The 27,974-nt window shown below is 52.6% G+C and overlaps 1 protein-coding gene across 1 annotated transcript; it reads left to right on the top strand.

The window, feature by feature from the left end:
* SS18L1 (SS18L1, nBAF chromatin remodeling complex subunit) lies at nucleotides 66-27,955 on the top strand. Its single transcript, XM_018057593.1, has 11 exons — nucleotides 66-378; nucleotides 14,779-14,855; nucleotides 15,368-15,452; nucleotides 16,021-16,165; nucleotides 16,591-16,788; nucleotides 17,556-17,717; nucleotides 17,901-18,005; nucleotides 18,797-18,889; nucleotides 23,015-23,134; nucleotides 24,624-24,751; nucleotides 25,823-27,955. Exons 1-11 carry the CDS (start codon nucleotides 310-312, stop codon nucleotides 25,847-25,849), a joined length of 1,209 nt encoding a protein of 402 aa, XP_017913082.1. The 5' UTR covers nucleotides 66-309; the 3' UTR covers nucleotides 25,850-27,955.

Below are 27,974 nucleotides of genomic sequence, written 5' to 3'. Positions count from 1 at the left end.
GGCGGGGCCCGGCCGAACCACAGGCGGCCGGGCGCGGGGGGTGGCGCGGCTGCCGCGGGCTGGGCGCGGGACACGGAGCGGTCTCCCGGGGGCGCGGTGCGGGGCTCTGCCTCAAGCTGAGGCGGCGCACGAGACAGGGGCGCGGAGGGCTTCAGGGCGGAGCGGCAGCGGCGGCGCGGACGAGCCCACAATGCAGCTTCCCCCGCGCCCCCCGCCCCCCAGCGACTGCGGAGAATGTGCGCCTCCGGCTGCCGATAGCAGCCGGAGAATAAACCCCGATGATCTAGGGTTGATCCCGCGCCCGCTACCATGTCGGTGGCTTTCGCGTCCGCCCGGCCGAGAGGCAAAGGCGAGGTCACGCAGCAAACCATCCAGAAGGTGGGCTGGGGGCCCCGGGCTGGGCCCGGGAGCCGCTGGGTGCGGGCGGGCGCCCGGCCGGGTCGAGGGTAGCCGGCGGACGCGGGGCGCGAACAAAGCCGGGGCGCAGGCGACCGCAGCGACCCCGCCGGGGCCCCGCGCGCGCTTAGGCGCCGACGTGCGCCAGCTTGGGCGGGGGCGAGCGTGGGCCGTGAGCAGGGCGCGGGGCGGCCCGCGGGGTGGTGTCGGCGGATCCAAGCCGGGAATGACCCTGGGCCACGCCGGGCACGGTGGGGTCCCGCCGCTTTCGGGACCAGGGGCCGCGGGCAGGGGCGCAGGGTGGCGGAACAGACTGCCCAAGTGGTGGTGTCCGAAAGATGCTGCTCGCGGGATGGTATCCTCGGATCCAACCAGGGATCGACTGCGGGCCGCACGGGCACAGTGGTGACTCACCATCTTTGGGGCCACAGTCCATGGGCAGGGGTGCAGGGCGGTGGGACCAGGCGCCCACCGAGTGGTGTCCGCCGGCCACCCGGCGCGCACAGGGGATCCGCTTCGCTGGCGAAAGCGGTGGCGCTGCGTGGTGGGCGGCCCTGGCCCCTACGCGCACCTTGACTGGTTAAGGGGCGCACGGGGCGACAGGAATAGGTCCCAGCAGCCGGCCCCTACCGCCCCCTTAAGTGCTGGCACACGGAGGCACAAAGGGGCGCATCCAGAGGGTGGGACGCAGTTCAGCAGCCCCGCAGCCCTTCGAGGAGCGCGCTACACCCCGGGGCCGACCTGCCGGCCAGATCTTGCTGCCCTTATTCGCGTGTCAAATTGTCTTTCAGTGTGACACCTAGCTAGCCTCTCACCTAACAGAAACTTCACACATTTGCTTTACAGCCTTGCCCACGTTCTTTAAGTTCGGCCTTGTGGTTTTCTAGAGATAACCTTCCCGTTGGTTTGGGGGCACCTTTAACAAAGCCTTAAGTTGTGAAAATGAAGATTTCAGTTTTCCTACTGTTTTTCCTTAGAAGATAAGCTCAGAAGAAAGAGAATGTTAGTCATTGCCGCTTGAATTTTTTTGGTGTTTTTGACAGCTATGTTACTTTCTTTTCTAACCTGCAGTCCTCTGCAGTATGCCTTGGTTTCTGTGAGCCTGTTTTCCCCCTGAAGGGATTCGCTTCAATGGCCGCGGCCCTTCTTCCTTGATGACCTGCGGGAACCTGGTGGACTTCTCAGCCTCTTGACTGTTTGAGACGACTTTTGCCGTGACTGGTTTTGACAAACGAGGAGCCTCATAAATGCTAAATGGGGAAGAGAGGACTTAAGAAGCAGGAGAAATACAGGTTTAAAAGTAGAGCATTCTTATTTGTTTGGTTAACCGTTATGGGGTGCTCACTGGCCTTATTCTAAGGGCTTTGCAGGTCTCAACTCGTTTAATGTCTCGAGTTACTATCGTCCCCATTTTACAGATCAGGAGACAGGTATAGGGAGGCTGCATGCCTGCTGGTACACGATAGAGCCAGGAGTCACACCTGGACAGCAGCTCCAGGGTCTTCCCTGACAGTGACACTCCGTGTCAGACTCTTGGTTGGGCAGAGAGTCAAGCATGTGACCCACACGCAGATGTTGGCAGTCCAAGGGGCTCTGAGGACCCTGGGTTTTGGAGTTAAGTGTGACGAGTGCAGTCACTGTTCCTGAAGCTGCCTTGGCGTCAGCATTTATCCAGTTGTTTGCGCTTTGCAAGTCTCTAGGCAGAAGTGTGTGTTTGAGCACTGCTCCCAAACATCAGATCAGAAAGACTGCATCGCAGGGCAGGTCTGCATGCTGACCGTTGGGGATGGGTCTTCGGCTTAGGCTGTCATCTGGTTTGACCTTTTAGGGCTAGCGGTCTGTGTAGTCACCTTAGTGTTTTGTCAGTGTATATACGCAGAGCTCTCTTACTAGTATTCTGAGAGGGCAGCAGAGATACATGTTCTGCACTCATATGAGCTGTGTCCACAGTATGTGCTCATGCTCAGAGCGTTGAGAAAAAGCCAGGGGTTCCTTGGAAGCCTAATTGGTAGTGAGACAGCAGGGAGTATGCTCTTGTCCTTAGAGTATGTTTGGGTAGGAGCTTGCCAGGCAAACTCCTACTCAACCTTCAAGGCCTCACTGAAATGCCCCTTCCTTGTGCACCCTTGGCAGTCATGTGGTAAGTGCAGCATTTTGACATGTCACTTGGGCTCCCAAGTTTTGTGTTGCTGACCCGTTCTTGTTGTGTCCCCAGGCTGGCACAGTGTCAGTGCCTAGCATGTGCTGGAACATCTGTGACCCTGATTCCATCAGTCAAGTGTTTGGGATAGGCAGTAGTAGTCACTTCCTACGGCTGTCATAACAGATTACCACAAACAGGGTCATTTAAAACAGCTGCAATTAATTTTCTTACAGTTCCAAGGGCTGGAAACCCAAAGCCATGGTGTTGGCAGTGTTGCTTCCTTTCTGGGGTTCCGGGCCAGGATCTATTCCAGGCTTTTCTCTTGAGTTTCTGGTGATTGCTGCTGGGCCTTGGAGCTCCTTGGCCTGCAGATGCATAATCCTGACCTCTGCCTCCATCTTCACCTGGCCCCCTTCCTATGTGTCTTCCAATCTCCCTCTTCTCATGAGGATACCAGGTGTGGGATTTAAGGTCTACCCTAATCCTTCCCTGTTGGTTCAGATGGTAAAGAATCCGCCAGCAATGCAGGAGACCTGAGGTCAATCCTGGGTCAGGAAGATCCCCTGTAGAAGGGAATGGCAACCCACTCCAGTATTTTTGCCTGGAGAATCCCATGGACAGAGGAGCCTGATGGACTACAGTCCATGGGGTCACAAAAAGTCAGACGTGACTGAGCAACTAACACATTAATCCATGTGACCTCAAATATAAGTTGATTACTTTCCCAAGGCCCCAGTTTCCAAATAAGGCCATGGTCCCAGATACTGGGAGATAGGACTTGACCAGGTTATTTTGAGAGACACAGTTCAACTCCTAAAGGAGGACACTTGCGGCAGAGGCATATCAGATAAGGAGGACCAAAGAGTGGGGATAGGAAGGGTCTCAAAGGTTGAGAGTCACCAGTGGTCCCGCCTGTGGTCTGCAGGGAGTAGAGCAGGTGTTGTTCAGTGGCTCAGTCATGTCCGACTCTTTGTGACACCATGGACGGCAGCACGCCAGACTTCCCTGTCCTTCACCATCTCCCAGAGTTTGCTCAAGCTCATGTCTGTTGAGTCGATGATGCCATCCAACCATCTCATCCTCTGTTGCTGCCTTCTCTGCCTGCCTTCAGTCTTTCCCAGCATCAAGGTCTTTTCCAATGAGATGGCTCTTCACATCAGGCACCAAAACTGGTGGGGCTAGAAGGGCCAGCCTGATTAGGGGTGCCTCAGTCATGCACTCAGTGGTCTTGCTTGCAGTGACCAAGCGTAGTGTGAGGGCAGATGAGAACCATGGGAGACATGATTTGACCGGAGGGTCTGAGTTGGAGGTGGGCAGTGTCCCCAGGAAAAGCCAGTGACTCTATACCTGGCCAGCTGACCTATAGGCCAGGACCCGCCCTGAACTGCTCTTTCCGGCTGGGGACCCAAGACCATGCTCTGGATGTCACTGGTGGGGGTTGGGGTGCTGCTGTCTCTGCAGCCTGTGTGGCTGGGCTGGGGCATGTTGGAGGGGACCTTGACTGCTTTGCCTTGGCCGACGTGCGGGTGCCTCCTTGTTGCTTGGCACATAGTAGTTGCTTAATAAATGGGAATTTTATCATCACTGTTTATATTGGTTTCCTTAGCTTGTTTCCTCAGCTGAAGAGCAGGGATAGCATCTTGTCCCTTTGCACCCGAGCCCCTTGTATGGGGGAGACAGGCTCGGTGGAGCTTATGGAGGGGTGGGCAGTTGTGTGTTTGCTGACGCGGGTCAGGCACAGAAGAGAGACCAGCAGGGTGGCTGCCCGGCCCCAAGGACCTCTGTGCCCAGGGGCAGGGTAGGGGCACAGGGGTAAGGGGTGACCCATTGTCGGGGGAGGGTGCCCTGTACTCTCTCAGACCTGAAACTTGCCTTAAAAATGTAGGCTAATTCATGGGGGAGGTAGATTGGCCATTTTAATTCGCAACTGAGAGGGTCTTGGGGACTCGGAGCCTCCTGTGAACTTTGCTGTTGATCATCTCAGGCAGTAATTACTGAAAGCACTTTCTCCTCAGTGAGCAGAGGCCTGGGAAGGGTCTCCTGGGGTGGAAGTGGTGGTGTCCCCTCACTGTGGTCTCTGGGACCAGCCCTGGGTGGGGAGGCAGGGTGCTGCCCCTGAGCGCACTTGAACCTGCGCTGTGGAGGCTCTGAGTGCAGCCCCTGTGGGTGTTCTCAGGGAGGGAACAGCCCCCACCCAGCCTCTGCCCTTCTGCCCAGGCACTGCCCCAACCCAGGTGTTGTCCTGGGAGCCCCCTGGTGGAGGATGGAAGCCTCTGGATAAAGTACAGGCCTCACCCCCCCACCCCTCTGCAAGCCCGCCTCCTCAGGGCTGTGTCTCTCTTGCAGAGCCTGGAGGTGGAGGGAGGGGGAGGCAGCCAAGGGCCCTCTGACATTCACTCACAGGTGTCCCCACTGTGCCCTGCCCGGGGCCCCGGCCCTCTGCCCCAGCCTGCTCCCCGGGCCGGCGGGCCCTGTGCTGGCAGTTGGATGACAGCATCCATGCAGTCCCCAGGCTCTGAGTAGAAGCCACCCTCCCACCCCGCAGTGAGGGGATCTAGTTCTTGTGTCCACAAGTGGCAGGGCCTGGGCAACGTCGGGCCAGTCTGGACCGCCTCATCTGTGGCAGGCACCATGACTGTGTGCCCTGCTGCGTGAACATGGCAGGAGTCAGAAGGCCCCAGGGCAAAGATGCTATATGTTTGTGCAGCTGAGGCTCCTGAAATGTGGCCCCAACCCCTTGGCCAGCACAGCTTCTGAGCAGATGGGTGACTGTGCTGGGACTGCAGGGCTGGTGGGGGGGCGTGGGGTCGCAGTGGGGGTGGAGCTCACGGGTAAGGCTTCGGGTCCCTTGTTTTAAGGAAGATGACATAGTTGGATCCTTTCAGCTGCACTTGTGGTGACACGTGATCACCTGGTACAGGAAGGCGAGCCACCTTGTAAGTAAGTGATGGTCTCAGCCTTTTGATGGTATTCTTGACATTGAGCAAAAGCGATGAGTAGATCCTGAAGGGTAGGTGATCCCAAACTGCAGGAGTCCAGGGTCCTGTGAAGAAGGAAGGGAGCCAGGCTCACAGGGGCAGAGTGACAGTGACTGAATAATGTGGGGGCCCCACATCCTTGAGGAGGATGGACATATGTTTGCAGCTGCGTGCATGTTAACATGGATCACAACAAACTGTGGAAAATTCTTAAAGAGATGGGAATACCAGATCATCTTACCTGCCTCCTGAGAAATCTGTAAGAAGGACAAGAAGCAACAGTTAGAACAAGACATGGAACAACGGACTGGTTCCAAATTGGGAAAGGAATACATCAAGGCTGTATATTGTCACCCTGCTTATTTAACTTATATGCAGAGTACATCATGAGCAATGCTGAGCTCATGAAGCACAAGCTGGAATCAAGACTTCTGGGAGAAATATCAATAACCTCAGAAATGCAGATGATACCAACCTTATAACAGAAAGTGAAGAGGAACTAAAGAGCCTCTCGATGAGGTGAAAGAGGAGAGTGAAAAAGCTGGCTTAAAACTCAGCACTCAAAAAACTGAGATCATGGCATTCATCCCATTATTTCATGGCAAATAGATCAGATTTTACTTACTTGGGCTCCAAAATTACTGAGGACAGTGAAGTCACTGCAGCCATGAAATTGAAAGATGCTTCCTCCTTGGAAGAAAAGCTATGACAAACCTGGACAGTATATTAAAAAGCAGAGATACCGCTTTGCTAATAAAGGTCAGGATAGTGAAAGGTGTGGTTTTTCCAGTAGTCATGTACAGATGTGAGAGTTGCACCGTAAACAAGGCTGAGCACCAAAGAATTGATGCTTTTGAATTGTAGTCTGGAGAAGACTGTTTGGAGTCCCTTGGACATCAAGGAAATCAACTCAGTGAATCCTAAAGGATATCAACCCTGAATATTCATTGGAAGGACTGATGCTGAAGGTGAAGCTCCAGTACTTTAGCCACCTGATGTGAAGAGCCGACTCACTGGAAAAGACCCTAATGCTAAGAAAGATAGAAGGCAGGAGAAGGGGATGACAGAGCATGAGATGGTTGGATGTCATCGTCGACTCAATGGACATGAGTTTGAGCAAACTCCAGGAGATGGTGAAGGACAAGAAAGCCTGGCATGCTACACTCCATGGGGTTGCAAACAATTTGACACAACTGAGCCACTGAACAACCACAACCATGTTAACATGCCTTACCATGTCCTTAGAGTCTGAACACACGTGTCAGACACGGAGGGAGGACCATAGGGCGGGGCCAGCCCTCCCAAGGACACCATAGGAGTAAGGTTTGGGGTTTTTGAAACCCACACATCCCATTCACAGATTGACCCATCAGGCAGATGTTTGTTGGAAGGGGTCCTGTCAGTGTTCATCGGCACGGTCTGTGGCCTGGGGGCTCCTAGTTATCCTCTGGGTTGGCGGGTGGCAGCTGCCTGTGTGCTGGCGGGAAGGAGCCCTGATGGGTTAGCAGAATGTCTGCCCTGAGAACCATGGTGGGAGGGGGGTCAGCCACCCGGGGACGCTTACCCAGCTCTCCAGTCGTCCCTCCCACAGCTCAGGTGGCTCCCAGGAGTTATCACATGGAGTTGACCCCACGTGTGCAGGCATGCACTGTGGTCTCTTTTGTAGCCACAGAAGCCCCTGAGTACCATGTGTTTGTTTTGTGGAATTCTCTGGTGCTTAGGAAACAACAAGGGGGGAGCTTTGTGGCTGAGACAGGGGCGGTGGGAGACCAGCGGGACGGAAATGTTCCCCATGTGTCACAATGGGGACAGGGAGATGCTTCCAGAACAGCCGAGGTTGGCTGGAGTGGCAGCCAAGGGTGGGGGTTTGGAGGCCCACCCACCCCCTGGGCCCACCGGTACTTCAGCACATCCGTGAATTTCTTCCCATTTTGAGGGCACAGCCTTTGTTAATTACAAGAACAGGCACAAGGACATTGTGAAGGGTCTTTCTGCCCATCGTGGGGTGACCTGATCCCCCCTCGGCAGCAAGTTTCAGGGCCTCCAGGCCCCTCTGTGCCCCTATTTCAGGGTTCCCTGATGGCTCCAGTCCCTGTACCCCACCCTCTTGTGGGCTCTAGGGCCCCTAGTCCCTCTCCTTCACAAATTTCTGATATCCTCAATCCCTCACCCACCCAGTCAGGACCCCACGTGTGGCGTCAGCGGCCCCTGAGCCGGCCCTGCCTCATCACCTGTGTCCTCACCTCCAGGCAGCCCCATGGGCAGCAGAGTGCCAGGTCAGTCACCACCTCCCTGGAAGCCAGGTCCAGTCCCTGGTAAAGCCTGTGGTGGATTGTCACAGAAACAGCAGCTGAGTGGGGCCACCCCAGCTCTGAGCCTGTGTTCCCACCCCCACGGTGGCCCCAGGCTTTGCTTCACGGTACTCTGACCACTGAAACAGCGGCCAGCACAACAGAGGCTTGATGAGACCTGTGCTCTCCGGCTACCCACTGGGGCCTGAGACCACCAGGGTGACCACATGCCAAGGAAGCCCCACCAATGCCAGAGCAGAGGCCAGGAGAGACCTGCGGCAGACCTCCCCGACGGCCCCAAATCATGAGAACTAAGAAGCCGCTGTTTTCATCATGGGGCATGGGGACATTTGTGACACGCAACAGGTAACAGCTGTGCCCTGTGTCCCATGAACTTGGTCGCATTGGCCTTTGCAGTCCATCCAGGCTGCGGTTCAGCAGGTCACCCTCTGCTGGGCATAGGCCTCCCCCTCCCCCAGCCGCTCCATGGTTCTCCATCTCCACCACATCCTCTTCTGCACTTTCCTAAAACTTCTGTCTCTGCTTTCGGATGTGCCCTGCTCTACCGCACCTTTGCCTGGGCCGTCCCTGCCAATCAGGCTGCCCTACCTCCAACTCTACCTGTGTGTTCCTGGTCGGCTTTCCAACCATGGCTCAGACATCATTGCTGAGTGCTCCTGGATCCCTGCTGTCAAGATCACAGTTGACACACAGCCGCCTGTGGCACCAAGCAGATATGTGCCCGTGGCCGATTCACCCTGACTCCAGCCACCTACTGCCCACTCCATCGCAAGGAAGGGTGGGATCTGGCCACCTCCTTGTCGTGCTTGCCTGGGTCTAGGATAGGCCTTCAGAGATGGGATCTCACCATCACTTGGCAGTCGTGGCCCTCAATGCTGAGCACCAGCTTCTCCAAATGGTGTTGCCACCTTCTCTACTGTCTACCCCAGGATTCTCGCCTCCAGAGGCCCTGGGCCACACCTGGCACTTGGGTTTCAGCTCTTATACTTCATGAGTCTCCAGCTCTTTTCTCTGTGACATCACCTGCCCCATCCCCCTGAACCTATGAAAAACCAGGCTTCCCAAGAGGGCAGAGAGCAAGGGGCATGCCCTCTGGTGCAGGAAGGCACAGGATCTCCTGTGAGAAAGCTCAGAAGACAGCAATAAATATGTGAAATAGATTGTTAATCTCCCTGTCAGTGTAAGTGTTGTCGTTATTTTTCAACTTTGCATTAAGGATACACACTTTTTAGACGCACACTTGGTAGAGAAAGGGGCTTCCCAGGTGGCACTAGTGGTAAAGAACACCCCTGCCAGTGCAGGAGATGCCTGAGACAAGCGTTTGATCCCTGGGTCAGGAAGATCCCCTGAAGCCGGAGATGGCAACCCATTCCAGTATTCTTGCCTGGAGAAGTCCATGGACTGAGAAGCCTGGGGGGAGGCAACAGTCCATAGGGTTGCAAAGAGTCAGACACAGCTGAAGCGACTTAGCATGGGCACACTGGTAGGAAAAAGAACAAGTGAACCCCCGGACCCACCCAGCCCCGGCGGTCCCAGACTCTTTAAAATTACCTTTTACACAAAGTTGCAAATCATTTATATTCTAATATAAAATGAAAAAAATTTTAAAAAGAAAAAGTTAAATAAAAATTTTAAAGATAAAAAAAAAAAGCTTAAAGATAATAGAATCATCTTTTAAATGGTAACAGTAACAGATGCCTCTCTTAGAAATTTTAATAAACACATAGAGGGAATAAGAAGGAACTGATTCACAGATAACCACCACGTAGTTGGCAGGATATGAACCTGCGCAGGGAGACCCCAATGGATTTCTAGTCCATCAGAAAATATCAGGGCTTCCCTGACAGCTCAGTTGGTAAAGAATCCACCTGCAATGCAGGAGACCCTGGTTCGATTCCTGGGTTGGGAAGATCCGCTGGAGAAGGGATAGGCTACCCACTCCAGTATTCTTGGGCTTCCCTGGTAGCTCAGCTGGTAAAGAATCTGCCTGCAATTTGGGAGACCTGGGTTAGATCCCTGGGTTGGAAAGATCCCCTGGAGAAGGGAAAGGCTACCCACTCCAGTATTCTGGCCTGGAGAATTCCATGAACTATATAGTCCATGGGGTCACAAAGAGTCGGACATGACTGAGGTGACTTTCACTTTCATAGGAAATAAAATCTGTTTGTAATCTCCAATCCGGAGTGAGCCAGGGTTTCCCTCTGGTCATTTACTTCTTGTTTTAAGGTTAGATTTTACACTCATTAAAACCACATCTGCACATAAAGAATCAAATCGTGCTGTGGGGCTTGTATTAGAAATTCAGGGTCATTCTTCCACCCCCATGCTGGTTTCCACCTCCCAGCAGCACCACTTGCCCTCACCATTGCTAAACCAAGTGGCTGCTTCTTGAATGATTTTAGCTTTAAGGATTGTCTGTTGACTCAGTCCACTCATAGCCTGGAGGCTGAAAGTCTGAGACGAAGGTGGTGGCAGATTTGATGCCCAGCGAGGACCTGCCCCCTGATTTGTGGGCGGCCACCTTCTTGCCGTCTTCATCCCAGAGGAAGCTCTGGTGTTGTCTTCTCACCAGGGCAGTGATCGCATTATGGGGGCTCTGCCCCCATGACTTTTTCCAAACCTGAACACCTCCCAAAGGTACTGCCTCCAGACACCATCACATTGGGAGTTAGGGCTTCAACACAGGAGTTTTAGAGGGACAGTAGATATTCAGTCCCTAACATTTGCTCTCACATGAAGATGACGGCAAAGGAGGTCATGGCTTGTTTTCATGCTCCCTCTTCCACCACACACAAGTGCTCCTATTGCCCCAGGATGGCCCCCTGGTGGTTGATCCACCTCTGGTTGTGATAGTGTAAATGTTCCATGCACAATCTTGTGTGTGATCATTTTTCCTGTCCAGTCTTTTTTTTTCCCCTGGAGTTGGCAATCTCACTTTCTTTTAAATCGTCTCTCACTACTCTATCCTAGACTTTCTCCCAGTCATGGAAAGCTCAGCTCAGGTAATCTGTCAAGTCCATGGTCTCAGGGCTACTCTTCTTGGGCCTCTTTGGGTCTCCCTCCACCGTGGTCCCCATTCTTTAGGCCTCTGTGTTGGTCTGAGATCTTCCCCTTTTGCCATTTGCTCCCTTGTTTTATGGGAACACATCATTTTACAGATTCCTGAAAAAAGGTTTGTGGGACATGAACCTTTAAAAGAATTCCCATATTCTCTTCCCGCTGATTTCCCCAAGTTAACATGTTGCCTCATTTGCTCTCTCCTCCTCTCTCTGCCCCCCTGCCCTGTGTATAAATATTATTTTTGCCAGAATCGTTTGAGATTTGCAAACTGACTTTTACTCCCAAATGTCCAAGCACCACTATCTAAAGACAAAGACATAACCACGGAACAGAGATGGGCATGTGGGAGCTGACATGGACACAGGACTGTTATCTGGTCTGTAGACCTAATTCTTATTCCCCATTTATGCCAAAAATGTGCTTCATAGGAAAAGAAAATCCCAAGTCATGTGTATTCAGTTTCCCAGTAAGGAATTCTTCTTCTATCTTCGCCTTTAAAACTTTGACATTTTGAAGATTATGGGTCAGTTGCACTCAATAGGGCTTCTGTGGCGGCTCAGATGGTAAAGAATCCACCTGCAGTGCAGGAGACCTGGATTCAATTCCTGGGTTGGGAAGATCCTCTGGAGGAGGGAATGTCAACTCACGTTAGTATTCTTGCCTGGAGAATCCTGTGGACAGAGGAGCCTGGCGGGCTACAGTCCATGGGGTCACAAAGAGTCAGATACAAGTAACACAGATACACTGCACTCAATTAGGGTGGAAGATGCCTTTTCCTGTTTATGCTAAGAAAGTGTATTAAGTCTCCCTCGGGATCGGGTTGTTGCTCCCCAGCATATTTTGGGATTGCCTCATTTCTTCTCAGAAGCTCCCCTTCAGCATCCAGTTATCTCTCCTGAGAAGACACACCTCAGGACCAGGTGGTCGCTCCTCTGGCAGGCACTGTCAGGATTAGGTCATCACCTCTATAAGTCTCCCAGGCAATTGGTCATCTCTCTTCAGAAAGTCTCCCTAAGGATCAGGTAATCCGTCTCACAACGTATACCTCAGGATCAGGTCATTCTTCCTCTGACAGAGTCTCTTAGGACTCATAAGCTCCCTCAGATAATATGCCTCAGGATGTCTCCAATCCTCAGGAAGTCTCCCTTCAGGTGGGCCGATCCCTCCTGAGAGTGCTTCCCTCAGGATTGAGTCACCCCTCCTTTGAACGACTCCCCATTGGCTCATTTCTCGTCCAAAAGTCTCCCTCAGGGCCAAATAATTCTCCTCAGAAGGTCTCCCTCTGGATCCAGTCATCCCTCCTCACAAGGTCTCCCACAGGATCGGATTATTCCTCTTGCAAGTCTCCCTAAGGATCAGATCATCTCTCCTCCAAAGGCTTACCCAGGATCAGGTCGTCACTCCACAGGAAGTGTTTCAAAGATCAGGTCTTTCCTCCTCAGAAGATCTGTCAGAACTGAGTCATCCCACCTCAGGAGTCTCTCCCTGGGTCTGATTATCCTCATCAGAAGGTCTCCTGGATCAGATCATTCCTGCTCTGAAAGTCTCCCTGAGGATCCAGTCATCCCTCCTGAGACCGTATCCCTCAGGATCCCGACACTCGTCCTCAGATAGTCTCCCTCAGGATTAGGTCATCCTTGCTCAGAGTCTCCCTGAGGATCAGGTCATTCCTCCCCCAAAATCTCCCTCAGAGCAGGTCATTCTCTTCAGAAAGTCTCCCTGGAAGTTGGGTAATCCCTCTTCAGAAATCCTTTTCATGGATCAGGCTGTCTCTCCTTAGGGAATCTGTCTGATTTGGGACGTTCCTCTTCAGGAAGTCTCCCTTAGGATTGGGCCATCTCCCCTCAGGAGTGTCATCCACCTCAGGATCAGGTCATCCATCCTCAGAACGTCTCAGTCAGAACTGGGTCATCTACCTTGGGGAAGTCTCTCCCAGGGTCTGATTATTCTCAGAAAGTCTCCTTCAGCGATTTCCCAGGTGGGCCACTGGCTAAGAATCCACCTGCCAATGCAGGAGACATGGGTTTGATCCCTGATCCAGGAAGATGGAGCTGCTAAGCCTGTGAGATGCAACAGCAGATGCAATGGCCTCCGTTAAGAAGCCCATTTCTTTGCAACCCCATGGACTGCAATGCACCAGGCTTTCCTGTCCTTCACTATCCCGGAGTTTGCTCAAACTCATGTCCATTTAGTGGGTGATGCTATCTAACCATCTCATCCTCTGCCTCCCTCTTCTTTTGACTTCAGTCTTTCCCAGTATCTGGGTCTTTTCCAATGAGTCAGCTCTTCTCATCGAGTAACCAAAGCATAGGAGCTTCAGCTTCAGCATCAGTCTTTCCAATGAATATTCAGGGTTGATTTCCTTTCGGACTGACTGGTTTGATCTCCCTGCTATCACAGGGACTCTCGTGAGTCTTTTCTAGCACCACAGTTAGAAAGCATCAGCCTTCTTCATGAGCCTTCTTTGGTGCTCAGCCTTCTTCATGGTCCAGTTCTCACATCCATACGTGACTACTGGAAAAACCATAGCTTTGCCTATACAGACCTTTGTCGGCAAAGTGATGTCTTTGCTTTTTAATACACTGTCTAGGTTTGTCATAGTTTTCCTTCCAAGGAGCAAATGTCTTTTCATTTCATGGCTGCAGTCACCGTGCACAGTGATTTTAGAGCCCAAGAAAATAAAATCTGTCACTGCTGCTACTTTTTCCTCTTCTGCTTTCCATGAAGTGAGATAGTACCTTGTTTTTAAAAAATTCTAACTGTAACATTTTCTTATAGTTATGAGAACTACAAAAATGTTCGTAACAGCTGGTTAACGTCTCAACCTATGGTTTTCCTGTCATTGCTTGTTATACCAACATTGAGCACTTAGCGTCCCCCCTTTTCTGAGCAGACAGGAAGGATGCTGAAATGGATTTATGGTTCATGTGAAGCATGTGACTTTGGGAGAGGATTCTTGCCTGGCATCAGGAGCCTAGGAGGTAGAGCCTGGGGTGCCTTTTAGGGGCAGCTCTGAGAGGGAGAGGACATGGCCTTCTGTGGTTGTTTTCCTTTCTTAATTAATCTGGGAAAGACTTCCTGGGCAAATGGCAGGGATGCCCAGTCCCCGTCGGTCTAATAGCCTGCCTGTGCTGGGCTCCGCAGGCAACCCCGGCCCACAGCGCCCCCTTGTGGCTCCCCATCTCGGGTCCGCCCCTCCGCCGACGTGGGAATGGCAGAATTTGGCGCATCATCTCTAGGGTGGGGAAAACAGCCCAGCAAAGAGGAGAAGGTTGTAGCTAAAAAAACCAAGCAAGAGAAACCAAGCCCAAAGGCTCAAGGGATGAGCAGGGAGGGCGAGGCCCTCAGTGCTTGGGTTCCCCATCTCTGCCCCACGTCCTGATGGGAAGTGTCCACTCAGGGCCTCCTGGTCGGTCTCTGGGAGCCCCTCCCACACTCCCACGCGGTGACCTTTTCTGCAGCCTCTGTCGCCTCCTGGTCTCCAAGGCTGTCCCAGGTGCTGTCCCCAAGTGGGGGCATTCTGGAGAATGCCTCCCCCAGGCATCCCCCCCACACGGCCATTACTTGTGGGTCTCACATTCTCCAGACTCCAGTCCACCCTCAAGGACCCTGGAAAACAGGTCCTGCAGGCTGTGGGTTTTCCTCTGCAGACTGACAACCTGGGACCTGTCTGGGTGGGGCCGGGTATGATGGACCCTGGTCCTGTGGGGCTGTGGGCTTGGCCCAGGGATGTGGAAAGTGCTGGGCCCTGGTGGCTCCGGCCGTGAGGGGGCAGCTCTGCTGATGGCACCGCTGGGCCTCATGAGCTGTGGGATGGTACCCTTGAGCCCCCTGAAAGACCACCTGAAAACACACCATGTTCCCGCGCTCACGTCTGCTTCTCCTTCAGATGCTGGACGAGAACCATCACCTGATCCAGTGCATCCTGGACTATCAGAGCAAGGGCAAGACGGCCGAGTGCACCCAGTGAGTGGCCACACCGCCTGCACCCCTCCCAGCTGCCTCAGGCTCGGTGGCCTGAGAGAGTGGGGCCTCGGGGTCAGCCAAGCTGCTGAGTCGGCTCCCCCTGGGTGGCTCCCCACGGAGAGGTGGACGGGTTTGGAGGGAAATGCGAGTGTAGGGGAGAGCGGACCACTGTGGGGCCCAGGACTGGGTGCAGAGGGGGCTCACGAGCTGCTCTCATAGATGCTGTTGCCTCTTCGAGGGCTGGGGTATCAAGTGAGCCCAGTGCCAGGGTCCACCGATGAGGCTAGCCCCCTGGCAGACCCTCCTGTGTCTCCCTGGCCCCCACATCCCTCTGACTCACCTCCACCTCCATCCTCTGAACAGACTCAGTGGTACCAGATCAGGGTATCCCTCCCCACCCCTGGCCCTTTCTGGATTGCAGAGCGCTGTGCCATCTGCCCGTTCCCCTCAACCCCAAGGCTTGGCTGCAGGGCTGGGCAGGCTCCTCCCCTCACCGACGCCTCCGCCTGCAGGTACCAGCAGATCCTACACCGGAACCTGGTCTACCTGGCCACAATCGCAGACTCCAACCAGAACATGCAGTCTTTGCTGCCTGCCGTGAGTGCCCACCAAGGCTGGGGGAGGGGGAGGTTTAGACACCATTGGTCCAAAGCTACAGGGCTGCTCTCTGGTTCAGATCTGGGAGAGTGAGGGTGCCCGGATAGGTAGGGGGTCACTTGGAAGCTCCATTTTCAGTCCTGTGATCAGAGGTGGGCCTGGGGGTGGAGGAGGAGCAGGGCGCCTGGCAGCCTGATACTATAGCACAGGACAGGCTGTGCAAGGGCTCAGGGCTACCAGAGAGACCAAGGCGGGTGGGGAAGGGTGTGGAAAAGGTGAGGTGGATGCGACTGGGGCTGGTGAAGCAACTCCCTGAGTCCCAGGAATGGGGGGTCCAGCTTTGAACCTCAAAGTGTGTGTTGAAAAGCTCGAGGAACACTTGGAGTAGCATTTCTGTCTTGGCCTGAGCTGTCCAGCTATATGAGAGCGGTGGTCTGTCTTAGAGACATTTGCTAGGCAGCCAGCAAATGTGGCTGCAGATCTTGGGGTGGCTGAGTCCCTGGATGAGATGGTCTAGAGGCCATTCTCCGCATTAACCCTCCTCCTGGTGACCTTCCTGTTGCCACAGCCACCAACGCAGAGCATGACGCTGGGCCCGGGAGGGCTGTCCCAGAGCGGCTCAGCCCAGGGCCTGCACTCGCAGGGTAGCCTCAGCGATGCCATCGGGGCCGGCCTGCCACCCTCCTCCCTCATGCAGGCCCAGATCGGCAACGGTGAGCGGCCCCGGCATTTCGGGCTCGGGTTGGTTCTGGGAAGCAAGTGAGTCACCAACTGGGCTCCTGAGTGGCTGGTGCTGCGGTGGAGACCCCCTCTTCCCGGAGGCCCTGCTGCGGGCACACGTGTGCGGGTGACACGGGGTGGGGGGGTAGGGCCCTTGTTGCAGCCCCAGATTGGCTGTGACCCTGCAGATCGGAGTGTGTCACCTGGTCACCTGAGTGCACAGGTGTCCTGTCCTTGGGTTGAGAGTCGGTAGCAGCCACTGGGACGGTTGATTTATGTGATGGGAAGCAGGCCATTTCCTTCTCTGGTTGCTGACCGTGGTCAGCCTCCCCCCTGCACAGTCACCTGAAGGAAACTCACGGGGGGTGTCTTTCAGAGCTGGTCTTCTGTGGGTTTCACATCCCCTCACCCCCCACAGGTCCAAACCACGTGTCCCTGCAGCAGACGGCACAGAGCACGCTGCCCACCACCTCCATGAGTATGTCGGGCAGTGGCCATGGCTCGGGGCCCGGCTACAGCCACTCGGGCCCTGCCTCGCAGAGTGTACCCCTGCAGAGCCAGGGCGCCATCAGCAACTACGTGTCCCGGGCCAACATCAACATGCAGTCCAACCCAGGTACCGCCCCGCTCAGCCCATGGCCCTTCCTCTGGCAGCTCCCTGAGGGGTGGGGCTGGTGGGTACAGGCCCGGTGGGTAGGGGGCTTGGCTGCTCCCACGGCAGCTTCAGGGGAGGCTCTGAAGGGTGGTGGCATGCCCCCCCCACCCTGTGCTGGGAGGACAGGGAAGGGCTCCCACAGGCAGAAGGCACGCAGGGCATGCTGAGGGGTGGCAGGAGCCCTGCCTGACAGCTTGGGGCCTTGAGCACTCAGGAAGCGCTGGGTCCAAACTGGGGTGCCCAGTGAGTTTCAAAGCTTAGAGCAGAAACAGAAGGTGTGAAATTACTCCTTGCTTCTCGTTATGTTAATTACATACTGAGAACAACCTATTTGGGATATATTGAGTCAAATAAAATGTTGCTGAAATAGATTTTACCTGTTTCTTTTCATTCCGTGATGTGGCTCACATACCTTGTGCTGGACAGCGTTGCCTGGAGGGTCCCGAGCAGGGGGGAAGGAAAGGACAGGCGGGCAGGGCCCCCCAGGGCCCTTTGAGGCTACCGTCTGGGGAGGGCAGGGCAACAGGCTCCTCTGGGACCAGCGGGTGGGGGCCGCGTTTCACATTTTATGAGTCACCCAAAGGCACTTTGGCAGGAAGGGTGATGTGGCCCCATTGGGGGGGCCTCGTGGAAGCCGCAGCCTGGGGTGAGGGTGCAGGCTGGTCTGGGGGTGGGGGAGGCACCACCTGGGAACTGCTTGGGTTACTGGGGTCTGTCATGTTTCCCAGTGTCCATGATGCACCAGCAGGCAGCCTCGTCTCACTACAGCGCGGCACAGGGCGGAAGCCAGCACTACCAGGGCCAGTCCATGGCCATGATGGGCCAGAGCGGGCAGGGGGGCGGCGTGATGGGGCAGCGGCCCATGGCGCCCTACCGGCCCTCCCAGCAAGGTGAGGCCGCCCTCGGTACAGGGAACCAGTGCGGGGAGGGCCGCTGTGGGAAGCCCAGCTCCTGGGGGCTGGACATGCGGCAGGGCCCCAGGTCCCCTGGGTGGGCCTGTGGGGTGTCCTCTGAGTGGGCCCATCTGGGAGGTTCTGGGGCTCGGGGAGGTGACATCAGCACTGTCCCCCCAGGCTCGTCCCAGCAGTACTTGGGCCAGGAGGAGTACTACGGCGGTGAGCAGTACGGCCACGGCCAGGCTGCTTCGGAGCCCATGAGCCAGCAGTACTACCCCGATGGTGAGGCCCGCTTCCTTGGCATCTGTCCGCACTCCCCAGTTGTTCCCAGTTCAGTCCCAGCGCCCCCGCCAGCAAAGCACCCAGAGTCCCCTTTGAGGGTGGGGGCTGGTCTCTGCTGAGAGAAGCTTCTGGCACTGGGCTCCCTGGGGCTGGGGGCACAGTCCTCTGAATGGATGGACGCAAATATCCGAAGGATGGACATGAGCTCGTGGTGAAGTGCCTTCAGGAAGGTGATGAACCCGAGCCAACTGTATGCCTCGTAACAGTCACCTCCCAGCTCAGTTACACCTTCTGCAGGTTATTTTCCTTTTCCGTGTCACCGTCCCGGCATCTTTAAAATCAGGATTTGTGGAGATGTCTTAAAGTGACTGCAGAGGACAGGTGGGATTTGGGGAGGACCCCATTCAGGGATGTGTGACCAGGTCAGGCAGTGGGCGGTGGGTGGGGAGGTGGCCAAGACCAGAGGGGTCACACACTCCAATGGGAGTCGGCGACGGGATGGTGACCACATAGCAACATTAAGAGCTAACGGACACGTGTGTGTCAGACATGGGGCACCAAGTATGCTCTGTAAACCTTGGCTTGTTGGCCCCAGGAGCAGGTAGCCATCTGCACTTTAAAGGAACCTTGGCTGCCAGACAGCAGGAAGAGCTCCCACGGGCTCAATCTAGGACACGGGACCCACATCCAGGGGCACGCCATCCCGACCTGATGGCTGAGTCCATGTGGTCTTCCCCGGGTCTGGGAAGCCAGGACCTCTGCTGACTGCTAGGCGCCCCATTTCCTTGCAGGACACAGCGACTATGCCTACCAGCCGGCATCCTACACAGAGCAGAGCTACGACCGGTCATTTGAGGACTCCACGCAGCACTACTACGAGGGCGGTAAGGCAGCTGGGTGTGAGCTCCAGGCCTAATGTGCACAGGGCCTGCAGAAATGGGGCAGGTGCCGATAAAGCCGCCAAGGTGATGGCACCAAGCTGGCCCTGGAAAGGACTTCCTGCTGCCCCCAGGAAACCCTGAGAGGAGAGGGGCCGCTAATAAGCTCATGGGTGATGGCATCCAGGGCCCCCAGTCTGCGGGTCAGGAGTGGGGACCATGTCAGGGCTGCCAGTGGCCCAGGAAAGAAAAGACAGATGATACGAGTGGAATGAGTGACTAGAAAATGTGACTTTTGAGGTGACCTGTTTTTAATTGTAAAAACACACAGTGTTACCATTTTAGCCATTTTAAGTGCCCACTCTAGCGGCACTAAGCACGTGCGCGTTGTACCATCACAGCGTCGTCCCCAGAGCCTTCGTCTTCCTGAACTGACCATCTGTCCCCAGTAAACACTACCTCCGTTTCCCCACCCTCTCCAGGAAAGCTGGGCTCAGCCTCCTCCTCAGGAAGAGCCCCCACGCTGCTCACCAGGGCGGGCTTGTCGAAGTCTCAAGTGCAGTTTGTACCCTCGCTTTGGACTACAACCACTCACCCTCCATAATTGATGAGGACTTTGCTAAAACGTCCAGTGACTTCTTTTAGGGCAGGTGTGGCAGACAGCATGGTTTCCTCCTGGGTCTGGAAATGTTTTGTTCCACCTGGTTAGTGACCCTCGCACAGGACCACACACGGTACTGGCCACGCCTCAGTGGGTGGCCTGCCTGGTCTTTTTTAGGTTGGGAGGTGGGGGTGTTTCTTTCAGAGGAGTGGTCTGTGCCCTGAGAAAGGCAGGGGTGTTGGGTGGGGGTGATTAGGGGTGGCTTGAAGCCAACATAAAGAACTTTCCCATAATTAGCTTTGTCCCCCAAGGGAATGAGGAACCTTAAGAGACACAGGTGGCTGGTCCTGGTATTGTTCACAGGAGACAGGCGCCCTGCAGGTTCCCTGGAGTGAGAGGGCCGAGAAGTGGTCCGGGGCACAGCAAACCCAGATGGGTGGGACAGGGTTGCTGTCGGGGCCACGGCAGAGCCCTCCATGGAAACCTTGACGTCCCACTGGCATTTTCTCTCCATGAGGTTTGCAGGAGCAGAGGCTAGACACAGCCAGTGTCCACTGTGGCATGTCCAGGGCACTGCTGTGGCAGGTCCCCTGGGTCATACCAGGTGTACAGCACCAGAGTGTCTGGATGCTGCCTTCTGTGTAAAACAATGAGTGCTAAGAGCACACCCACCCACCATAAACAGACGAGAAATACTGGAGACAGCGATCGAAGTGACTCGGGGGTGATAAGGCCAGGCCGGGCGGGTGGACTGGGTTTGCTTTTAGATTTCAAATCGCATCAATGCATCTGTCCGTTTAGAAGTCAAACTTCGAAATAGTAAACATTATTGGCTGTTGTTGAAATTCAAAGTGCTAACCCTGTGGCTGTGCAGATCTGCCCCCGACCCCCAGTCCTCAGGTCGATTCTCAGTTTCTCCCGACGGCAGTGGTGACTGTGGGTGGGCATTCGGTGCCACTCAGGCCCCGAGGCTCATCTGTGCTTGACGACAAGGTTTTATAGACAAGTCACCATCATGGGTTTGTTCCTTTGTTTTGTGGCCACATTCCTGCCACATTTATTAACACCAGCCTCTTCTTTAACCAACGAGTGTTTCCTTTTTTCATGGCCACGTCATAGGCTGTCGCAATATTCTTTAAATATCTTTAAAGATAGAAACAAATGAAAAGGAGCAGAAAAACAAGGGAAGTGGTCGTCTCTGCCCCAGTGGTGGGAAAGCCCCGGGTTGTTCCAGGAAGGGCAGACTCTGGGCTCCCTGGCTCTGCTGCTCCCACAAGACCCTCTTGAGAACTCCTCAGGCATGTTCAGAGAGTCCTGCCTCTTGTTTCAGAGTTGTCCAAACCAGCCCATCTTCCCCTGGGGTTTGGCCCTGGATCAAGGGAAGGTTTTTCTGGGTGCATGAGAGCTGCGCTGAGTTCTCACTCACTGCACACCTGCTGTGTCCAGGCCTCAGCAGCTGCTGCTGTGAATTAGCCCCTTTACCTGTTGCCACAGAAGGAGAACAGGGACTGTAAGACATGAGAACGTGCAGATGGGCCCCGAAACTCTGCAGCCCTGGAGAAACCTGCCAAGTCTCTGGTGCACTTCTCAGGAGACACAAGGACAGTGAACCCACATCTCCACCAGTTGCTGACACCTCCTTGGCCATTGGCTGTCCCATTGGCCATTATTGCTGGGACCGGCCATGGTTGTGAGGAGGGAGCAGAGGTCAAGGTGTTTCCTTAGATGGTGATCAATCAGAAAGACCGAGGAAAGATTTCCCTGGTGGTCCAGTGGCTAAAACTCCGCACTCCCAGTGCAGGAGACACGGGTTCAATCCCTGGTCAAGGGACTAGATCCCACCTGCCACAACTAAAGATCCCACATGCCACAGCACAGCTGAGCTGGCTCAGCCAAATAAGAAACAGATAATTTTTTAAAAAGACCCACAGGCTCCTCAGAGCCCACCTTGGAGAAGAGTTTGCCCATATTACAGAGTGTGTTCCTTTTCTTTGTGTGCAGCTGGAAATGGACTTCCTAGTGGGGTTTTAAGCCTTTCCACATGAATTTGCTCTCAACAAAGCTGTTATTTTTAAATGTACATTATCAGGATTCCAGTTTTTAAATACTTACAATTTATAACTCCTAGAAGAGGAAAGTTTTTTATTTTTTTTTTATTTTTACTTTATTCTAAGGAAAGTTATTTACAACTGGAAAAATAATGTAGAAAAATGGGTTATTTGGATTCCATTGTTCATAACCTGGCCTCTTGTCACAGTGCCTCTGTCTCTTACTTCCAGAATATGTTTTGAATAAAGAACAAAAACAAAACAACAAACAGCTCTCCTTTCTGGGCAGGCTGTTCACTGGCTCTCTGATGCCACAGAGGAGTAAACACTCCTGGGCCCCCGGCCTCCAGCTGCTCCTGCTAGAGCGTGGAGTCTTACGCAAAGTAGGACCCGACATACTGTAAGTTAAAGGGCAGGCACTATGGTGTTGAAGAGCAAAGCCCTATTTGAAAGAAAACAATGAAACTAGGCTTAAATTGGTCTTTGTATAAAGGCACTATGAAAACTGAATGGAATTTAATCTCTACACCAATCTAAAACTCTTGTGACCTGCGTTAGGAAGACTTTGTAGAAATATTTTTAATTTTTATTGATTTTTAAAATTTTATTTAAATATAGTTGATTGACAGAGTTGTGTTTCAGGTGTTCAGCAAAGTGATTCAGTTATACATATATACATATATTTACATATGTACTTTTCTTAGGTTCTTTTCCATTGTAGGTGTAGGATTTTTAAATGGTTAACACTCGCTCTTAACCCTTGATAACTATTTGTTAATATGCTTACCACTCTCTCAACTTTTACTGTGAGCTTTCTTCCAAAAATGAGGCTTTTAGCATGGGTGCTGGCTGGCTAGTTAAGAGTTTTGAAAATGAGAATTAAGGCATTTTCTTTGGAAAAGAAAAAATGAACCTAAAACATCTCAGGGACTATACCCACATATAGATGAAGAACACAGAGGTAAATTTCTACATCTTTTCATCCATGAAGTCAGAGGAAAAACACGTTACAGGTCTGAACTGGCTTGCACATTTGCCTGTAAAACGAAATTGCATTGAAACATGTGGGGTCCCTTTGAACTCTGGGAGTCACACAGCCTTTCCCTGTGTGTGTGTCCAGATCTCCTTCTTATAGGAACACTGGATTAGGGCCCAGCCTGATCCAGCATGGCTTCCCCTTAACAATTACATCTGCAAAGACCCTCTTTCCAAATAAGGCCACAGGTCCCCGGCGTCAGGACCTCAAAGCCCTGGTATCAGGCTTTGTTTTAACTGCAATAGTCTTTTCATTTTGGCCGTATATTTGTATTTCTATCAGATAGTAAGAGAGAAGTATAGTAAAACAATTTGTATTGTTGTGGAAAAGAAAAGGTACTGGAGCAATAGAGTCAATCTATGGAACCCAAAGCAGCCCATACCTTGGGGGACAATGGAGCTGCCATTGCTCCCTGGAAACAAGTTCATGTCTACTTCCCTCTGCAGGAAACTCACAGTACAGCCAGCAGCAGACAGGGTACCAGCAGGGAACAGCCCAGCAGCAGACGTACTCCCAACAGCAGTACCCCAACCAGCAGAGCTACCCCGGACAACAGCAAGGCTACGGTAAGGCGGTGGGGGTTGCAGGAACATGGTCATTCAATGGGTGCCTACGCATGTCTTATTTTGAAATAGCTGTAGGTTTCCAGAAAAGCTATGGGGAAAGCTGATGGTTCCCCTTGGCTAACCTCTTCTATTCCCAGCGCCCCATGGTCACAGCTAAGAAACCAGCACTGGTGTGTGGCCGTGGACTGAACCCAGTTTCTTCAGATCTCATGGGCCTACCTGCATGTCCTTTTCTGTCCTGGACTGTCTGGGGTTCCACAACTCCTTGGGTTGCAAGTTGCTCGCACTTTTCTTGTCTTTCCTGACCTTGGCACTTTGAAGAGGGCTAGGCAGGCACTTTGTAGACCCTCCATCAGGCTGGGTTTGTCTGGATTCTGAAAAAAAGACCATGGTGGGGAAGTGCCTTCGTATCCCCTCCCATGGATGTGACTTGCCTCTACTGAGGCTGACCGTGGTCATGTGGCCCATGGCGCCTGCCAGGCCTTCCCACTGCCCCACTCCCTCCATCCCCTCCTCCAGACTCTGGTGTCACTGGGTCCATCCCCACCTGAGGGGGCATCATCCACATAGATTGTCCAGGAAGTCTTCTCCAGGGAAGATAGGTGTCTTTTCCCCTGTTCACTTAGTTATTAATCATATATTTCTATTGGTAGGTGCTCGTAGGTACTGATGTTACACATTGGGTTATGATCCAAACTTCTTTATTTTACGGTTCAAGCTGTCTCAGCCCTGCCTCTTGGGAGCTTGGGTTGGTGCCCATGCCCCTTGGACGTGCCCCCCGCTTTTGGCTTTGGGCATGTGCTTCTTTGTGGGACCACAGCATTTCCCCTGTCCCAGGCCTTGAAGCAGCTGGTTTTGGACAAACCCCTCAGCCTTTGTCAATTCCGCCTTCCCTGTCCACTTAGGCTTCGAGGCACCATCACTGTCTTGCCTGTGTCCTCGCCATTTGCTGCACATTTAACTCGTGTTTACAGTAATAACTGTGACTGTGTAGACTGGTCCCAAGAAGCAGGTCTAGCACTCTGACAGCAGCCCCCAGTCCCCGTCTGGATGTGGGGGAGGCATAGCTGGAGCCATGGGGCTGTAGCAGGTTTGGCCGCCAGCTGTGGTGCTTTCACTACTCAGGTTTATTTTTATTTATTTATTTATTTTTTACTACTCAGGTTTAATGTGGTAGAAAAATGGGTGCTGATGTCTCAGGGGCTTCCCCAGTAGCTCAGCTGTAAAGAATCCACCTGTAATGCAGGAGCCACAGTAGATGCAGGTTGGATCCCTGGGTCAGGGAGAATCCTTGGAAGAGGACATGGCAACCCACTCCAATATTCTTGCCTGGAGAATCCCATGAACAGAGGAGCCTGGCGGGCTACATTCCATGGGGTTGCAAAGAGTCAGACACGACTGAATTAGCAGGAATGCACGTCTCAGGGGCTTGGGAGGACCTGTGGGAGAGGGTGTTGGGGAGTGATCTCACGATCCTGCTGTGTTCTAGGACCTGCCCAGGGTGCCCCCTCACAGTACTCCAGCTACCAGCAGGGACAAGGCCAGCAGTACGGAAGCTACCGTGCATCCCAGACGGGCCCGTCCGCCCAGCAGCAGCGGCCTTATGGCTACGAGCAGGCAAGCCTTCTGCCCGTTTCCAGACCCACACCCCGCCTTGTGCATCACATGTGACAAAGGTTTCCCCTATGGCCATGAGGAATAATAAAATGGGACAGGCTGGCTCCCCAGGTTCCTCCAGAACATGAATTCTCTGAGCCTGTAAGGTTTTTAAAAATTGCCACTTCAGTCAGACACAGCTGGCTCTTTGTGTCCTAAACTCACCCAGAGTCTCGTCCTTTCACACGGATGTTTCCCTCATCCCTGGCAGTGGCAGTGTCTGTTGCGTGCCTGCAGGTTATGGCACCTAGGCAGATTGTAGAGCTTGCATCTTGCCTGTCACAGTTGGACCTGTCTCGGGCAGGAGCAGGGTGGTAGGTGGGAGGAGACGGGTCCTAGGCACTCTGGAGTCTCCTTGGAGGACAGTCCTGGGCAAGAGGTGACTATCCATCAGTGACTATGTGGTAGGTCAGAGGCACCAATGACTACATGGCTAATAAAACCTTAAGGCACTGTGTGGATTAGGGATGTTTTTCTCTTGGTACCTGAATAGGTAAGGTCCTGTATCTCATTATTTAAATACTTCTCACTCTGCTCCCTAAAGAGAGATAAAGAATGAGCCAGTTATACATAGAGAACGAGTTTTCAACAAGAAGTAAACAAGCCCAGGGCAGAGTTATTAGGGAAGCAAAACTTTTTGGCTTTTGGAACGTTCGGGTGAGCATGTAGGAAGCGGTGCCAAGGGGAGTGTACCTGGGGAGCCCATCCCAAACCTGCTCACAGCAGGGTCAGGTGGGGGTGTGACGGGGGTACCTGGCCCAGGCCCAGTGCAGTCAGCTGCTGTGTGACCACGTGGACCAACCTCTTCCACCCACTGACCTAAATCAGTCTCTCAGCCTGGATGGTGGCTTCCAGAACATCAGCTACCCATCTGCCTCATGGACACAGGCTGAGGCATTTGGTCACTGGCCAACCATGCCCCATCCGCCTCTCACCCTGGGTGTGGGCTGAGGTGGGATCTGTCTCATCCTCAGGTGTGAACCCTCTCACGCAGGCCTGTCGGAGTATAATCTGTGTCTTGCTCTCTTGCAGGGCCAGTACGGAAATTACCAGCAGTGAAGGACCTGTGTCTATGAGGAATCCTGAGGTGGCACGTCCGCCCAGGATGGACAGGCCAGTGACAGTTCTGAGGGGCTGTGACCTGTAGGCTGCCCCTCGTCTCACGCAGCGTCTGCTTGTGAAGCGCACACTTTTCATGTGGGGTAGGACACCGAGCGTGCACGCTGGTGCCAGATGGCGCTTTGATGGTGTGACATATTTGGTGCTGTGTATAGTATTGTATGTCCATACAACGGAGAGGTTGTCCCTTTTTGTCCCCCCATCCATGTTTCTAGCTAGCTTTAGGGGTCCCTTTGTCATTGGAGTCTTCTCTGCCCAGTGATGGGACAAACCTACCAGAGGCCACAGTCCGCATGTTCTTATGAACAGACCTGAGGTCTGACTCTCCTCTCATGTTTGTACTGGGGGTTGTAAACTTGTCTCTCACTGGCTGCACTGCCCCTGGATGGCAGCCTCTTTCTTCCTGGTCCTCAAGGCAGGGGAGTTGGGCAGGCATTTTCTGTGGTTTGCATTAGTCTTTGTTACCCAATGGAAAGGATAAATAAGCTTCACTTGGAGAGGCCTTGAACCTTGATTTCCAGACCTCGTTCCTTAGCTGTGTCTCTCACCGGTTCTGTTTATCCAAAAAGTTACATGTTTTTGTATTACAAAGTAAAGAGGGATCAATGACTTTGTTCCAAATAAGCAGGAATCCAAGAAGGCAACTGTGATCAGCCTCACCCAGGGAGAGCGGTGTTAACTGAAGGAAGGAGAGGGTAGTCCTCTGGAATTACTTTGGGTTTGACCCTTGTTTATCGGATGGTCGTTTCTGGAATTTTAATATGTAATATGCTCAATTCTAAATTCATAATTTAAAATAGTGACACCGAATTCTCCAAAGAGTTGGCAAGTTATTTTATACTTCTTCCAGGACCTGCTTATTCAGATCGCCAAGCGAGCGTTCCTTTTCATTTAGGAATATCTGAAATTCACATCTTAAAGAGAACACCACTGATTTCACTGTGTTCTTCCTAAAAAGAAGGAAAGCTCTAACGTAGAGAAATTTGAGTCGTTTTTACATTCCTAGGACATTAAATGCCATTTAAATTCTGCGCAAATGTTAAAGATAGCTCATGTGGAAAAGTCAGGTCAAAGGAAAAGTTATACATTTCACTAGTAAGTCATACAGACATTTTATCAACCTTTACTTGGATAATAATACCCATATTTATTATGGCCCCTTTAAAAACATCTTTGGGTAAATGCTGACATATTTCCAAGAACCAAAAAATTTAAAAAAAAAATCCAATTCTTGATATCAAGTCTACTGAAGTTGATGTTTTAGTGAAGTCTTATGTTTTAAAATTTTAAGGTAGTACTTTATCCATAATTGGATGCTTTGCAGTCTAGAAGACATTTTTAATGTGTTTCTAGCAGAATGAATTCCGTCCCCACTGGGAACATGGCGACAGTTACTGTTGCTGTTTTACAGATGAAGCACCAGGGCTCATTGAAGGGACAGCTGGGGTCCAGTACAAGTCCTGTTCTAGGACGTTCTGCCCTTTTCTGTGGAGACAGAATCACAGGGACAGTGGGATAGAAATGTTTATTTTGTAGACTTTCGGGTTTTAGAAACCCTTAATACTAGTAAGGGCTTAAAAAATACATCTCTATATTAAATTGCTTAAGTGAGAGCCCTTAATTGCTAAATGACACAGACATTAGCAATTTCAATTTAGGGAGTCATTTCCCTTCATTTTGTTCTGTTCTTTCCTGACAATTTTCATAGAAGTAATTTGCAAACTCAATCGGGGATTAAAATTTCCTGTTGAAAATGTTAAAACATTTGAGAACTGTGAAAATAGTTTATTTTTATTCTTTGCCAATATGGGAATATGCCTTTTGTGTGTGTGTGTGTTTTTTTAAGTGCTGTATTAATACTTTTTGAAGGAAAAGGACACTTGAAAAAATCTTATCCCAAAACTTCAATCTGAAATGTCTTACATTAAGAATTTCTTGAATGTTGTGTATATATTTTAAAAAGCACTTTGTGAAATAGTTTGTACATTTATTTCCTAATTTATACATGATTGTTGGTGTTAATATATTTAATGATTAATAACAAAATGTTTATTTAACGTGCCGT

Source organism: Capra hircus, chromosome 13 (assembly GCF_001704415.2).
Source record: "Capra hircus breed San Clemente chromosome 13, ASM170441v1, whole genome shotgun sequence".
In the NCBI taxonomy this organism is placed as follows: Eukaryota; Metazoa; Chordata; class Mammalia; order Artiodactyla; family Bovidae; genus Capra; species Capra hircus.
This window is presented reverse-complemented; position numbering and strand designations above follow the sequence as displayed.

Bases quoted from the DNA above. Each gene is read 5' to 3' on its own strand.
- SS18L1 (XM_018057593.1), top strand. From the start codon at position 310: ATGTCGGTGGCTTTCGCGTCCGCCCGGCCGAGAGGCAAAGGCGAGGTC. The intron at 379-14,778 runs GTGGGCTGGGGG...CTTCTCCTTCAG, and splicing joins CGCAGCAAACCATCCAGAAG to ATGCTGGACGAGAACCATCA. The intron at 16,789-17,555 runs GTACCGCCCCGC...CATGTTTCCCAG, and splicing joins CAACATGCAGTCCAACCCAG to TGTCCATGATGCACCAGCAG.